At 37.5% G+C, this 15,303-nt stretch overlaps 2 protein-coding genes across 3 annotated transcripts in view; one reads left to right on the top strand and one right to left on the bottom strand.

Moving 5' to 3' along the window:
* Positions 1-6,118: 6,118 nt before the first annotated feature.
* Positions 6,119-10,963, top strand: LOC144641838 (C-type lectin-like). 2 transcript variants are annotated; one of them, XM_078500857.1, is made up of 4 exons: positions 6,119-6,293; positions 6,386-6,428; positions 8,306-8,689; positions 9,566-10,963. In XM_078500857.1, exons 1-4 carry the CDS (start codon positions 6,270-6,272, stop codon positions 9,820-9,822), a joined length of 708 nt encoding a protein of 235 aa, XP_078356983.1. In that variant the 5' UTR covers positions 6,119-6,269; the 3' UTR covers positions 9,823-10,963. The 2 variants fall into 2 exon arrangements, with proteins under 2 accessions (XP_078356983.1, XP_078356984.1); XM_078500858.1 differs by having other exon boundaries at positions 8,306-8,605.
* Positions 10,964-11,921: 958 nt separating this feature from the next.
* The window catches only part of LOC144643432 (huntingtin-like), a 49,164-nt gene continuing 45,782 nt past the window's right edge, over positions 11,922-15,303 (bottom strand). Inside the window, exons 61-67 of the mRNA XM_078502686.1 lie at positions 15,174-15,241; positions 14,615-14,726; positions 14,243-14,405; positions 14,073-14,155; positions 13,481-13,558; positions 12,778-12,868; positions 11,922-12,343 (exon numbers count right to left, since the gene is read on the bottom strand). Coding sequence (XP_078358812.1) covers positions 12,236-12,343; positions 12,778-12,868; positions 13,481-13,558; positions 14,073-14,155; positions 14,243-14,405; positions 14,615-14,726; positions 15,174-15,241 — 703 coding nt within the window. The 3' untranslated portion in view covers positions 11,922-12,235. The remainder of the gene's footprint in view (positions 12,344-12,777; positions 12,869-13,480; positions 13,559-14,072; positions 14,156-14,242; positions 14,406-14,614; positions 14,727-15,173; positions 15,242-15,303) is intronic.

The raw sequence follows: 15,303 nt of genomic DNA on the forward strand, positions 1-15,303 counted from the left end.
CAAACACTTTACCACAAGGCATTTGCCAAGGAGGGACAGGCATCGGGCCCTCCAAATGTCTAATTTTGTTGTCATGTTGTCAATTTTCCGATCAATATTTTTTTTATTGTTTTCTTTTACATCATAAGAAATGAAGATACCCAGAGCTCTTGCTGGGTCTGAAGTCCACTTTAAGCCTAACGGCTTGGAACTGTTAAATCTCCAAGGGCCTAACCATAGAGCCTTTGTTTTTTCCATGTTTAAAGTTTGTATATAATGTTTTAACCCAATGTCTTAAACAAGATCCAAAATTAAAGGGCTTTAAGGTTTGTTGAATGAAGCCCCATTCTATTGTATCGAAAGCTTTCCTAAAATCCAATAAGAGAAGTATACCAGGGATACCCTGGAGTTCCGTTTGTTCCATGATGTCGTTTATTAATCTAATATTTTGCCCAATATACCTGCCTTTCATGAATCCAGTCTGATTGCTGTTGATTAAAAGTGGAAGAAATTTTTCTATTCTTGTGGCTATAGCTTTGGATGCAATTTTATAATCTACATTTAACAATGTAATAGGTCGCCAGTTCGATAGCTCACGTGGGTCGGAGTTCTCTTTTGGAATCACTGTTATTACTCCCCTGCGTTGGGAGATAGACATCTCGCCATTTTCATATGCTGCATTTAAGCTATTCAATAAATCGTTACCTAAAAGGTCGAAAAAACACCTATAGAACTCGACGGTAAATCCGTCTTCACCAGGAGACTTCCCAGTCCCCATCGATTTCAGGGCTGCCCAGCATTCATCTAAGGTTAATACTCCTTCAATTTCATTACACTGATCTTGTGATAGCATTGGAATATGTTGACTTATGGAGTCAGTAAACTCTTGGAAGACCTCATTTGTAGCATTTTTGGATGAACCGTATAAGTTCTCGTAGAATGATTTTATTTCCTCCATTATTTTTTTCTCGTCGTTAGTTACATAACCCTCTGTGATTGCAATTTCTGATATGACTTTTTTGTTGAAGTTTCTCCTTTCCATATTAAAGAAGTAATTTGTTGGTTTTTCCCCTTCTTGGATCCAGCGGACTTTGGAGCGAAAAATTGCTCCCTCAGCTCTTTTCTCATGAATATTACGAAGTTCAGTTTTCAAATGCTCGTGTTCTTTCTGCTCGGCATCCGTGGTACACTCGCCAGAATCATAACGGTTGGTGAATCTTCGAATTTCCATTTTGATGAGTTCCCATTTCAGTTTTGGATTTTCTAAATCAGAATATTTTTTGATAATATCAGGATAGATGAATGTTATTAAGTTGACAAAATTGTCATCTTTCAATAGCAAGTTATTAAATTTCCATAGGCCTGGACCTCGCTTGATGTTTGCGAGGTTGATTCTTAATTTAACAGCTTTGTGATCCGGCGCTATTGAAGTTTTTGTGCCCACTTCAGCGACTTGACAGGCAATAGACTTCGCAACAAGAAAAAAATCAATCCGTGATTTTAAATTTCGTGCGGCAGACGCGTAAGTTAAACTCTTCTTGTTTGGATGCATTTTTCTAAAAACATCAGACAGATCCAATTCTTCCATCATAGCGATAATTTGATGGCGGTAGGCAGTTGGCCTCCAATGGATACCGCCTTGTTTATCGATGGCCTGAAGTGAGACATTCCAGTCACCTCCTATAATCAAATTCGACAACGATGATTTCGACATTAATACTTCTTTCAAAGTTTTGACGAAATTTTGCTGACTTGTTAAAGCATTCGGTGCATAAATATTACAGATGGAAAGGTTTATTGTCTTGAAGCAGATATTAGTTAACACGATCCTCCCTTTGGGATCACAATAGGAACTTTCTATTTGAATGTCGGACAAAGGATTGAATAAAGTACAAACGCCTTTTTCGTGATTAGTTCCATGCAAGAAAAACATGACACCTCTCCATTCTGTTTTCTAAATTAATTCATCTCGCGGTTCAGAGAACGTTTCTTGAAGTAAATAAACATCGCATTTTTGGTCCTTGAGAAAAGAGAAGATGCTTCGTCTTTTCCGTTGGTTTTTTAAGCCTCTAACGTTAAGCGATATAAATTTAAACGTGATCATTAGAATATATAACACATTTTACAAGATAGCATATTTAACGGTATAAGCGATTTAAAAAATATTGAGAAAATGTAAGCAAACAAAAATAATTTGGTCGTGCGCAACCGAAGATAGTATAAAATATATACAAAGCGGATAAATAGGGGACAAAATCAAATAAAAAAAGTAACATACAAAAAACACACTTGACTGTAGAACTAAGGAGTACACATACGTCATCCAGGGGCAAAGTAGGTGTTGCAGGTATTTTTGGGTTCGTATGCCCTTTCTTCCCTTTCCTAAATGTCATTAGTAAATAAAAGCAAAACGTTATTTAGAAGCTTACTGCTTAAAGTTCTTTAATTTCCTCAATCGAGTGCATTAATCTTGGGTTCCCCATTGGGGCAGTCTTGATAAAGATTTTTCCATTGAGGGACCAAAAGCTAACGATCTTACCGTTATTTCGCTTTTCTCTCGCAGTCTTCATCATTTCCTTTCGGTACTGAGTCAGGTTCTCGTTTATGAAGATCTTAGGTTGACGGTTGTCTTCAGTAGTAAATGAGACACAGTCGGGAAAAATACTGGAAATAGTTGTGCTTCTCAGTTGAGTGCGAGCCTTGTAGACCTTAGACTTTATTTTGTGGTTGCAGAATTTGGCTAAAATCGGCTTGTTACCGTGTTTCGTCTTGATACGATGGGAAATTTCGATGTCATCTTCTTTAATCTCGACGCCAATCGCTTGTGCTATCTTGCACACGGCCTGATCGGTGGACATGTTGATGTCGTCAGGAACACCACAGAACTCTAAAGAATTCTTTCTGGAATACTGCTCCAAGTTGTCGAGGTTAATCTGGATGTCGGTAATATCTTCTGAATGGTCTTGTACGGTTTCGTTTACTTTATTGAGTTTTTTTCGAGTTGAGTTTTTTTCGTATACACACTCGCCTAAAGGCTCGTGTGTATACCAAGAAAATACAAATTACTCGTGGGATATTCCATAGTATACCACTCGAAAGCGTTGCATAACTAGTATTTATCTTACCTTGTTAATTACTTTCTGACCGTCATATTGAATTAAATTCTTATTACAAAAGGAATGAAATTAAATGTCTCTCATTCCTTTCCATGAATAAGAACTGTTCAGTTCCACAAGCGCTCAAGTCTCTTATGATACAAGAAAGAGGAGAAAAAAATCAACGAAACCGAGATCAATGCATAATGTGGCGAGAAATGGTATATTTGACGAAGTTATTTTTCCTCCACTTGCTCTAATTTCGGTAGTTTTTATCGACCTTGCTAGCCATTTGAGACGATAAAAAACCCTATTTTTTTTAAAAAAATAAACTGTCTTCACAGACACTGGTTGGATGTTATGACCCGTGTCTGCGTATATAATCAAATAGTTACAACTTTTAAGTTCTGTATGAAAGATATATATGGAATTTATGTGGCACAGTTCAATGTTGACATCAGGGGTTTATTGGTTTTGCTCTACAGTTTTTAGTTACCTTATTTCACACTCGTCTTTAAAAAGGGAGAGGCGTACTCCTTCTTTATATACATCACTTATATTAAGGTGATTCCACTGAATTGCATTGCGCATCCTTGCTGTGCATAAGTTTTGGCGTCATTTAGCACGCTTACACAGAACACTAGGAGATTCCCTTCAGGCTAAGGTCCGTAGGGAAGTAAATGGTCGTTTTCTCTTAAACGAGCACGGTGAACCCATTTTTTAATGCATTAATTTAAATGTCATACAGTTGTCTACAATATATCGAGATTTAAAGGAAAGTTTAAAATTCTACATCGAGATATTTTAATTTTGATGCCGTAAAAAACACGTTTTTAGGTAGTGCCGTTGTCGTGCGCACGAAGCAAAATCTTTAATTTCTTTCATTATCTTAATTCCTGTACAATAAGAATAGTTTTTAATATAAGATCAAGGTCTATTTTGTTGAGCTAGACTAATTTTTTTACGCAATAATGATTTTTTTCTAGAAACAATAGTTTCCCATTCGGATTACTGGGGTTCCTAATATATACCTTGCGGGTCGTATATTTATTATAATGCCCATCCATTTTACACAAAAAATAGCGCGGTGACATAACATAATTGTAACCTGGACCAAGTTTCAGAAATTTTTTAATACTCCTTCTATTTCAGTGGAATCACCTTAACTTAACTCAACTTTCATTTTATGACAACATTTTTAACACTTTTATTTTATGATAACGCTTTGTATACGAAACACCTCAACACATTTTGCATCTCGATTTTTATCTCATTTTATAAACAGGCCCTAAGATTTTCTTACATGTAAAATGAGATCAGTTGACTATTATCGGCGACACTAACGAAAAACCATAAACGTGCTTAAGGTATCACGGAAGGAAAATTGGCGTTTTCGTTCCAAGTCAAGTTGTGTGCAAACCGTCAATGGGAACCCCAATAAAGTATATATTTTCTGAAAGCTTATTGAATAAAGATTCTAATGAGGGATTTTGTTTTGGTCATATAGACCATAATAAGCAACGTCAGCATTTCGTTTGCAATTATGATGTTGCGCAACATTAGGTTTATTCGAGAACACATTTGAACACATTGGGTAAGGTTTTCTAATTTTCTTTCTTTTCAGCAATCATCATGTGGAACCACGCAAACCGACCGCGATCGCCAGACATTACGCCCATGACTTTAACAGGTGCTCAATTGCAAAGCTGTCATTTGAATGCATGGTACCTTCCTTTCTTCTTAGGTGCTTCCTTCTCTTGATTTTGCGTTGGCTCACAGAAAAAAAAAATCCTCAAAAAGGTGTTTGGCTTCACTTTAGTTAAACTGTATTTTAGCATTTGATGTTCCGCAATGTTAGTAAAAGAGTTGAAAAAAAGTTCGATTCCTTACTATTAATGTTTTGCATGTCATGTTTGCGTCTGCATAATTCATTCCTAATCTGTTTCTTCCTTCAATATAAAAGTCGGCAAACATGGCAAATGCAAGCAAGCCCGCAGTTTTTCGTTCTCTTCCGGACAGAAACATAACCGGCATTAACATTCAAAATTTGGCGGGTAATGTGGCTCACAACCAGGGGTAAAGTCATTGAAGCCTGTAAGAAACCGTTTCACTTGCTGACTTGACACTTATTAACAAGCGTCATGACAGACCTATACACTTTTTCCAACTGTAAGTAAATGTCCCGAGAACAATAGGCATTCTACGTTATGCTGGCTTACTTCGTTTCGCCCCGACTAACTGCCCCTAGGTTTTCAAATATCCATTTATACGGGCGTACTACCCCGAAGTGGTACGAAGCGAGCAGGCGCAATTAGCCATGTTCAAAACGAGCAGGGGACTGGGTACGAATATTCAATATCGATTGCACTGAAAAACTGTGCCCATCATCTGAAAGAGCATCCAAAAATTAGTAACTCGACCAAATTTGAGAGTTATTGGTTTAAACGCAAAGGCATGGAACTCTTTTAAAAATCGTTAAAATAAGAGAGCTTAGTATGGCTGGATGGACAGCTGTCCCTCCAATCCATACTAAGCTCTCTTATTTTAGCAATTTCTAAAAGTGAACCATACCTATGCGTTTGAACCAATAACTCTCAAATTTGGTTGAGTTACTAATTTTTGGATGCTCTTTCAGATGACGGGCCCAGTTTTTCAGTGCAATCGATATTGAATATTCGTACCCAGTCCCCTGCTCGTTTTGAACATGGCTAATTGATGTATGTGACATCACGCGAGCACCTCACACATCCCTCGCACGATTTATTCAAACATCAAACCTTGTAGTTCCCAGAGATAGCTGACAGGTGGGGAAGCGAACGCTCTGGTAACGACATTAACACGAATCACCACCGACAAACACTACAAGTTATACACAGAAGCCCTTCACTGAATACACAATGACCACCGTGGAAACGGTCGTCATCTCAATTTTCATTTTTAGAAAAGAATATTTGACATGCTAGCTGACAAGTTGTCACTGATTTGTCTTTACACTGTCAAGCTGTGTATACGTAATAAGAAACCCGGAACAGGGTAAAGAAAAATTGCCAATCCTGATTACTTTATGGTAAATCACCTTTTTAACGGCAGCTGCATGCCCTGATAAAAAGAAATATTGTTAAGAACAGAGCTGACAACCAAAGAACCCTGATAGGACGCAGTAACACAATATAAAATATAGAAAGCCCCGAAAGGATGTTAGCCTTATTTCTTTGTATGGTAAGTGCTAAATGCTCATGAAAAACGTTTGAAACATGCATTCGGCAAATTGTAATCTGAGTTCTATTTTTCATTTCTTTCCACTTGAATAGTTCTATTTGTCTTCACCGGTATTGGCTGAAGTTTTAACAGAAGGTGAGAATAATTAAAAATGGTTTTACTTCTGTTAGCATAAATTTTTGAGAGCAATACGAGATTCGGCCAAATCAAGAATACACATGAACGCCTTAACAGATTATCTTATTTACAATGTCCTTTCGTTATAGGTGTATACAGTAGATATAGATGTAAAAAGTAGATAAAAATTGCTACTCAAAAAGCAGTACACACGTTTTTTTATTTGCTTCTCAGACCTAGCAGTAGGACTAAAATTCCTATAAAAGTCGCGCTTTTGTCAGCTTTACTTTCATATAGAAATATATTTCTCCAAACAAATATTAGTTTATTACGCCTCGCTTATTTGTTTCTCAGTGATCTAGCGGCAGCACTGAAATTCATTAAAAAGGCCCTTAAAGATGCACGCTTTTGTCAGCCTCCAGTTCAGGAAAAAGAAAATTTCCTAATGCTAAATGACTGACTAAACTAACTGACTTAAATGACTTTCTTTACCTGAGGAAAGAAGCCAATTGCCACAACATATTTAAAAAGCTAAAAATGTCTAAAAATAATCAAGCAAATTTATCGAAATCAAAACGCCGCATTTTCGCTTTTTTTTTGCACACGACTTGGCGATTTCAGTTATGTTGCCCTCGTCGTAATTAAATGTCATCTTGTCAAATATCAGGTTTTGTTTTTAACGCATTTTATTTAACTTAGTGAGATTAATATTCTTTTTAGTCGACTCTTTTACTGAAATGTTGGGCTATTTTTTCTCATACACTGACTGCCACTAGGCATGTAATAACAAAGAGATGGACTGCGAAAACCTTGAATTTCTAATTTCATTAAATGCAGGAGGTGTATTATTCAAGGAGTAGATACCACATTTTAAATATTTCAAACCCTTAAACTGCTAACCACGTCAATGAAGCCAATTTTGTTTTATAACTGAAACGCACGGCGATAAAGCTTCACTATTCAATTTCTGTGATGAAATTGACTGCATTTTTCATCAAATTGATTATCACATTTTGTCGTAACAGACGAAAAGCATCTGTCGCTCTGTTAATTGACCACTTTGCCATACATTGACATTAACTTTCTTTGTCTAAAAAAATAACTGCCCACACGCTGACTGTCTAAAGAAATGGTTGAGACGTTGAGAGTTTTCTGCTGCCTGCCTCATTTTTATTTCCAACTCTTGAATGTGGCTTTAGTAGTAGGGGTCATGAATGGTCCCTCAAAATTAGTAGTTTCAGACGCTGGGGAGCGAAATTCTGACTTCAGTGAAGTGGAGAAAATTCACTTCATATCCCAAAAATCGGCCATCTCGGAATCCCCATTATGGTTTCACTAAATTGTAACTCCAACCGGTCGTGGGTTCCCTTTAAGTGAAGCAACGAATTTATTATTGAAAGAAAAAGGATTTTATCGGTAGTCGTTTAAAAACTTCCACTTATCAAATGAAAAGACTTTAATATTCAAAATGGGGCTCGATCCCAATTTCAAATGTTAATTGGTTTCGTGTCTGGCTTTCGAGCAAAGTAAATAAAAATTTACCGATATTCGTACAATTATGGCCTCCAATATGGAAGGTCACCCGCGGCACTTTCTCCGCGTTATCATTGTGCCACTTGCTTTTCGAAAACTAATGGCCACAACCCAAAAAATCGAAAACGCGTTTGGATTTAGAGATGGTTGAAAAAAGGAGGTGGCGAAGAGAAACAAACACATTTTTTTTCACTGAGGGGCGATTAACTTATATTAGCTTATATTTGCATAATTGTGGCATTATCCACATCGCTCACATGCCATTTTATCATGTCAAGCTCTCCTTTTACCTATCTTCCCTGTGTTAGAAATTTCAATAGCTGAACTCTCACTTGCATTGGGAACACAATCTCCTCAAACAGGTCTGACTTGTCCTGCTTACTGGCTGTACCTGAATGGTTCCTGCTATCGAGCTTACAGCACGGATCAGTCATGGTTTGATGCGGAGAAACTTTGTCGAGAAAATCAAGGAGAACTGCTCAGCATCAACTCTGAAGCAGAACAACGCCTTGTTTACCAACACATGGCCATCAATAAAACACTATGGATCGGCTTGGTCAAGGATCGAAGTTTGGGGAGTTTCCGCTGGTCGAACGGAGAGAGGCTAACTTACGAGAACTGGATACCAGGAGAAGGGAACGTGTCCGGCTCTGAGGACTGCGGTGAGATGACAGACTATAGTATATTTCACGGCCAATGGAACGACAAGACCTGCTCTGAAAAACAGTCATACATCTGCGAGAAAGGTGATGTTTAATCTTTTTTATCCTTTCAAGCAGTACGAAGCTTTTTCGAAAGCTAATCCAGTTTAACACAAATTCTCCCACTACAGAGGAACCTCGGTCGGGAGCACGAGGAGTCATCCCTTAATAGAGTTGCTCCAGAAGAATGAGGTTTGGTTGGTGTCGAATTACCTTTGCAAAAATACTTGTTTTCTTAACTTGGAATGCGGCCATTAATTTAAACAGCTATAAAATGCATGACTTTTTGGAGAGTAAATTAGATATCATTAACTTGGTGCAAATGTGATAACTGGCTCCCTCACACCAACAGAATAATTATGTTTTGTCTATGCGTGAAGGTGAAGTAAGTGTGCAACTATGACTGTGTGGTGGCAAAATATTTCCGAAGTGTTGGTGACACTATCATTTTACAAGGAATGTTCATTGTTTGAATCAAAATTAAAGAGCCAGTGTCGCGAGAATTTTTCTAAGTTTTTGTGTGAACTATGAGGAATTCTAGAATTATGAGGGTGCTCTTACTGATCAACAAAATGACCTTTAGCAACAAAAAAAAGGAAATTCGTTCTCCAAGATGTGAATTAACCGCTTTTAAGAAATTTTCTTTCAGAAAAAACTGTCAAACTTGAAAATGTCGGCCCGACTTCTTCAAGTTTTAGGCCACTTCTTTCCTGCCAGTCCGTAACCACTTTTTAACAATTTCCTGACTAGCACAATACATTTTAGCAAAGCCAGGCCACGTCCTTTTTCCGGGTGAAGCAAAGATTGTAAAAAAAAAAAAAAAAAAAAAAATTGGAATACGAGTCGTCCGCATGTAGTCTAACAGCCGGGAGAAATGTAGCCTTCAAAAAATTAATAACGTGGCGATTTTTTCCAAAACAGACGCGCTTAGTGGACGATATTTCAAGAGGTTACCAAGGACACGGCTGACTGGGCACGTGATAAGTCAGGTGAACCCATCAAGTGACATGGAATGCTTGCTTTGGTGTTATCGTAATAAAAAATGTACGTCCGTCAATAACAGACCCGGGGACTCACGATCTACAAACCTGTGCGAGTTAAATGCTGCCACTGCTGAGGACTTTCCTGGAGATCTCACTGATAGCGGTGAGTTTGACTATTACGAGTACATAGTATAGAAACTGGACCAACCCTTGACTCAGCGTGGGGATAAGTACGGAGGAATGAATGGGCTGCACTCATACAGGATATTACAACCAAGTAGAACGCATACATTAAACAGGCGTGGCCTGGAAATAGTATGCAGTTTCTTCATCAAGAAAATTTAAACCCAATACCGCCATAAAAACAAGCATGACAACGTATGTTAAACGTAGACAGAATTGGTATACCGCTGGTTAGCCAAGGGGAGCCCACCAACATAGAAGCACGAAAATTCCGATTCACTTTAATAATAGAAATTCTTTCCTTTCTGAATCTCTTAGTACTTTGTTTTTTAATTAATAGTTATATTTATCACAACGAAGGCCGTGAATAAAGTGACAACATGCAAGTTAAATAGCATATCAGACGTTTGAAGCGCTCGGAATCTGGTTCTGTACGATAGAAGAGAAGTCTTATACAGTAAATTAGGAGACAGAAGAAATTTAAAATATAACTAGTCGTTATTGTAGAAGTTAAACTTTCATCAAAAACCAAGCCGTATCCTACTAGGTGGTCTTTTATGCCTTCAATCACATCGTCACAATACTAGTTAAAAACATACGTTTAATTTTGGATTATTGCCGTTCGGATGAAAAAGGAGACAACAGTAAAGGTTAGAAATAGTAAAATTATAAATGTGGGCATAAAGTTGGTGGGCTCAAATGTTGGATATCGGTAGCTTTTCAAAGCTACATTGGTTCACAATAGTCAGTGGATGTTTATACTAGGTAGTCAGTTTACAGATCCTTACATTCTCTAATTTTCTAGAGAACGCGCAAGCAAAATGTAAACCGCGGGGAATTTGAACGAGCGCGAACGCTTGCTAAGACAAAGAAAAATAGAACCTTTGTGGACGGACTAATAATCAGGCTTAATGGAAGTTATTCTCTGATTGGTGTTTTGGGTCATGCGCTGGTAGCTACGTTGGTTGCTTCTGTGAAACCAACGTGGTAATCTTCATGGGCAACTTTTGGAAAATTTCAATTTTAACTTTTTCGAGAAGAATTGCAGCGAATAATAATAAGGGATGTAGTAAAGGAATGCTCCATATCGATACTGATACCTTCTGAGAGCAAAAAAAACAACACCTCAAACACATTTTGAGGAGAATGTAAATAAGCAAATAAAATAGTTGAACAACCAGGAAATTCTTGTACACCCACTATTGTAAAAGCTGCAAAATAAAGATCGTCTTGAGAAGAAGTTTTGAATGCATTACCAAAACCCGTACTACTTCTGTTTTGACACAAACTTCTTTGTTTGATGTATGTATTGTAAATAAGTGTTGTTTTTGTGACTGTATATATTTATATTCACAATTAGATTTAGGTAAACAAAGTAAGGCTTTTTACCAACCCTTTGCCTTGTAAATTAAACGCTACTTAAACACAAAACTGTAGTACATGGTGGAATGCTTTCTTGGAGCATAAGGGGTAAATGAGCTATGCCTTACGATGAAAAACGAAAGATCAGCAAAGATATTCAACCCCAGTCTTGTCGATGAGGTCAATATGGTATGAAAGCTCACCATGATGCTAAAGATGTTGTTAATCACACTTATAATAGTATAAAATTGTCTTTTATTATCTTAGATCTTTTGTAATATTTATATCTGATAATAAGAAAATATTTGCTAATACTCATTTTCATTCCAATTAAAATTGACTGATTGAACCTTTGCACTACAACCGTACTTAAAACCATCACGCAAGTGATTTTTACCCTCCCAACCGTTGCGTGATGTCGAGCGATGCGTCACACAACACGCATAGATATTTTTAACCTAGTATTATAAATATTCGTGACACGGCAAAATGCAGCTATTTCCAGCCCAGCCACACTGCATCAAATTGCCATCAAACGAATTTACATGATGGAGTAATTATCCACGATCCATTGATTGAGGTACAGTAAAAACCCGCGAGTAAGAATATTTTTTTAAGATTAGATTTAGCCTAAAATTATTTTAAAATTAAATTTTAAAAAAAAAAAAAAAAAAATATTTTAAAAAAAAAAAAAAAAAAAAAAAAAAAAAAAAAAAGAAAAAAAAAAAAAAAAAAAAAAAAAAAAGTAGTTGCAAACATGAATCACACAACAAGAAAAACATTCTTGTTATAGAACTAGGTAGAATTTCCATCTGGAAGCCAGAATCTCCACCGACAAGAAATTGCAAGGTTACTGAAAGCTTCATCAATCAAATCTGTCCCAGAGCTGACAAACCAGTCGTTCTGGACAAGGCCCCGCTTTGCTCGTTGGATAATAATCCTCTCTCGCGAGCAAGGAGTATCATATGTGTGTTGGGCAGCTACCACCTTCATACTCCCAATTTTAGATTGGTCTTTTACCTTTGTAAGGTAAAATGCCAGATGACTCGATCTGTTGCTGAGTTTATCTCTCAGACTGACAGCACAGTATTAGTTCTCTGTAAGGTGCACTCATTTGAGCGGCGTTTCTAAACGTCGATATCAGGGTCTCTTTGTGAGTCGAATCAAGATTCTGTGGAAAGAAAAACACTGATCAAAGCTAGCTGAGCATGCCGTAAAGAAGGATAACTTAAAAGTATACAATTTTTTTAATTCCAAATTCGAGGACAACATTTTTTCTAACCCACATGAAATGTATTCTAAAAGCAAACTGAAAAAAATGAAGATGAATTGCTCAACAATGACACGAGCATGGGACAAAGAATTACCGGTTGGGCGCTCTAACCAACTGAGCTACGAGAGACTCGTGGTGAGCTGGGCCATTTACTAGGTTGATATGTGACACGCGTCCTGCACACTGCTAGGATCAGCAATGTCGAAATCATCAAGTGTGTAGTAAATAGTAATACACTTTGAAACCTTTTCGAAAAAGACGCTTAGAACGATCCATAATTTAACAAAAAGCTAAAAATGCCAGTGGAAAACAGCCAGTGGAAAATGTCTCACCTGCGTTCTGTAGAAGTCCATGGCTGCCGCACAAAATAATTTAACGTCGATGCTTTCAAGTTTTCCCATTCTTCCCACGATATAAGAAAAGCTAAGCTCATAGTTAAGGCTATTCTCCAAGTACGGGATTGATATGAAAAAGTCCTAACAGTTCATAGCTTGTTAACTGTAGTTTACCCAATCGTTTCCAATTACTGATCACGAACTGCATTGAGTACCCTCGTGCAGAGAATGGACGTTTGATCGGCCAGGGAAAGGGAAATAAGGGGAGATTTCGGGGGGGGGGGCGGGGCCTGTGGATGGGGAGGGTTTCAAAGTACACTACGATTTTATTTAATGTTGCGTAAATGGCCACTGGGGAAATTTATAAATAATAATTGTTTTTAGGTTGGTAAATACCAAGAGGATACTTATTACTAACAGAATGGGTAGAATTAAAATTTCGAAATGGATTATAAATCCACAAATGAAATTCCATTTTATATAAGTGGTCCCAAAGCCCGCGAATAGGGTAAACCCACCAATGCATGCAAAAGTGTTTCTTCTTCAGGCCATAGATTTCTTCTTTTTTTTAGTTTTAACTTAATTTTTTCTTTCCTTTTACGTGAGCCGTTTCTTATGAACATAAAAACACTGAGGTAAAGACGTCATACGAGTTGACACTCTAAAGTAACAATGTACAAATAGAAATGTTTCAGGATACAGGGCTCGAATCCAATTGTTGTTAGAAGCGCTGACAAAAAAGCAAGTGAGACTCCACACAGCCATCGACAGAGGCGTCCTGTTACAAGAAAGAGTCACAAAATATTAGGTCAGTTTTGAATGAAGTAGAATTGTAGCTCATTTTAGTCTTCGCGTTGTTCTTTTTTTGCGTCTAGGGTTAATACTGATCCCTGATAAATGAATATCTACTTCGTTAGTGAAACTTGATTTCTTGCAATGGCAATATCAGTGACTTTTCTACAGAAACGATATTACAGTGCTAAAAAAAATCCATATAATGTATATTACTTTATTGGAAGGAATGAATGCCGTTTTCGTAAACCATTGGAAACTTCCGATTCCAATTAACTACAAATAAGTTCGGATTAATCAATCACAAAACCGCATGTTTGCCGCACGTTGTCACCTCCGTTTACAGGAAAACAACGCTTCTGCCACAGAGCGAAAAGTAACCTGTGTAAGGCAACCCACCCTCCTAAAAAAACGGAGGAAGGGCCTCCCAGACTTTTATGAAAGCGAGAGGCTGTACATCAACTAGCAAAAAAAAAAAAAAAAAAAAAACAATAACATACTGCTGAATAAAACTTCCAAGTGACAGAAGAACCCAGTCTCTCACTTCCGTTTGCTGGCCTTGACTGTGAAGACCCTCGAACACCTGATGAGTAAACCATAAAATGTAACAAGTTTAATCATAAGTATGTTAAATTAAGTTGAATTACACCAACGGCAGCAACTTGTGTACCTTAAACAGAACTTGAGCCATAAGCTCAGGATGAGGCTGCTGACTGGAGAGAAACTCTCCGATCACTTTGTTCATGATTTCCTGCGCGGGGAAGAAGTCAAGTAACAGAGGAGGCAGAACTCTGGCCACAACTCTTGCCTCAGATGGGACACCTTTTCGTATCCTGCACAAAAAAAAAGAATATCTTGAAATTTGTGAAGTGAAAGAGAATTTGATTAAAGAAGAATGAAAAAATTTTAAAAAATTTGTGTTTTTGGTTTGTTTTTATTTTTTGGAAAAGAGACAGCCATATTTTTCGTAGCATAGAAGGCTCTGTCCCTGGTTCATGAACAATAGGTTTGACTGTTAAAAATATAATCATTATAACCCCACCTATCAAAAAGGACCGTAACACGCTCCATGGCAATGAGGAGTATGTCTTCTGTTGGAAACTCAACAGTGTCAGGCTGAGGGTAGATTCCACTCGGTCGGTCCCCAATCTTGCCTGTAAAAACCAATAAATCGTCAACACTTCAAGAAGGCAAGAATTCTTATTTGTGAACTGGAAACATTTTGCATTATTAACTTTTTATTGGCTGACCAATCGACCGATCGATCGATCGATCGAATATTAAATTTAACAAGAAGCTGCCAACAGCTTTTACTCGGGCCATCTTAAATGCAGAGAGCGTTTCGTATACTTTTCCAAGTTTGGCGACGATTATTTCACCCACTAGGCGACCTACAGTTTGCTTGTCGGAATATAACTGATATTACCAGACGATCGGTGCTGGACCGGAACACGTATGATATCGAATATTTGGAATCGAGGCCATCCTTATCAGGACCATCAGGACACAAAAACTAAGAACGCGACCGAATTCTTGACTCGGGGCTACTGCCGAGTAATTATGTCAGTAACCTAAAAATCTTAAAACGGGTTTTACTTTACCTGTGTACATGCACGTGATCAGTAAACTCAATGCAGATATGGCTCTTTGAGGGTTTTGCATGGACAATCTGTAATAAAAAAACGTGTTACTTACCATTGGATTACATTTGAAGAACTAAAAAAACATTTT

Source organism: Oculina patagonica, chromosome 2, assembly GCF_052425735.1.
Source record: "Oculina patagonica isolate OP01 chromosome 2, crgOcupat, whole genome shotgun sequence".
Taxonomy (NCBI): domain Eukaryota; kingdom Metazoa; phylum Cnidaria; class Anthozoa; order Scleractinia; family Oculinidae; genus Oculina; species Oculina patagonica.

Bases quoted from the DNA above. Each gene is read 5' to 3' on its own strand.
- LOC144641838 (XM_078500857.1), top strand. From the start codon at position 6,270: ATGTTAGCCTTATTTCTTTGTATG. The intron at 6,429-8,305 runs GTGAGAATAATT...CTCCTCAAACAG, and splicing joins GGCTGAAGTTTTAACAGAAG to GTCTGACTTGTCCTGCTTAC. The intron at 8,690-9,565 runs GTGATGTTTAAT...TTTCCAAAACAG, and splicing joins GTCATACATCTGCGAGAAAG to ACGCGCTTAGTGGACGATAT.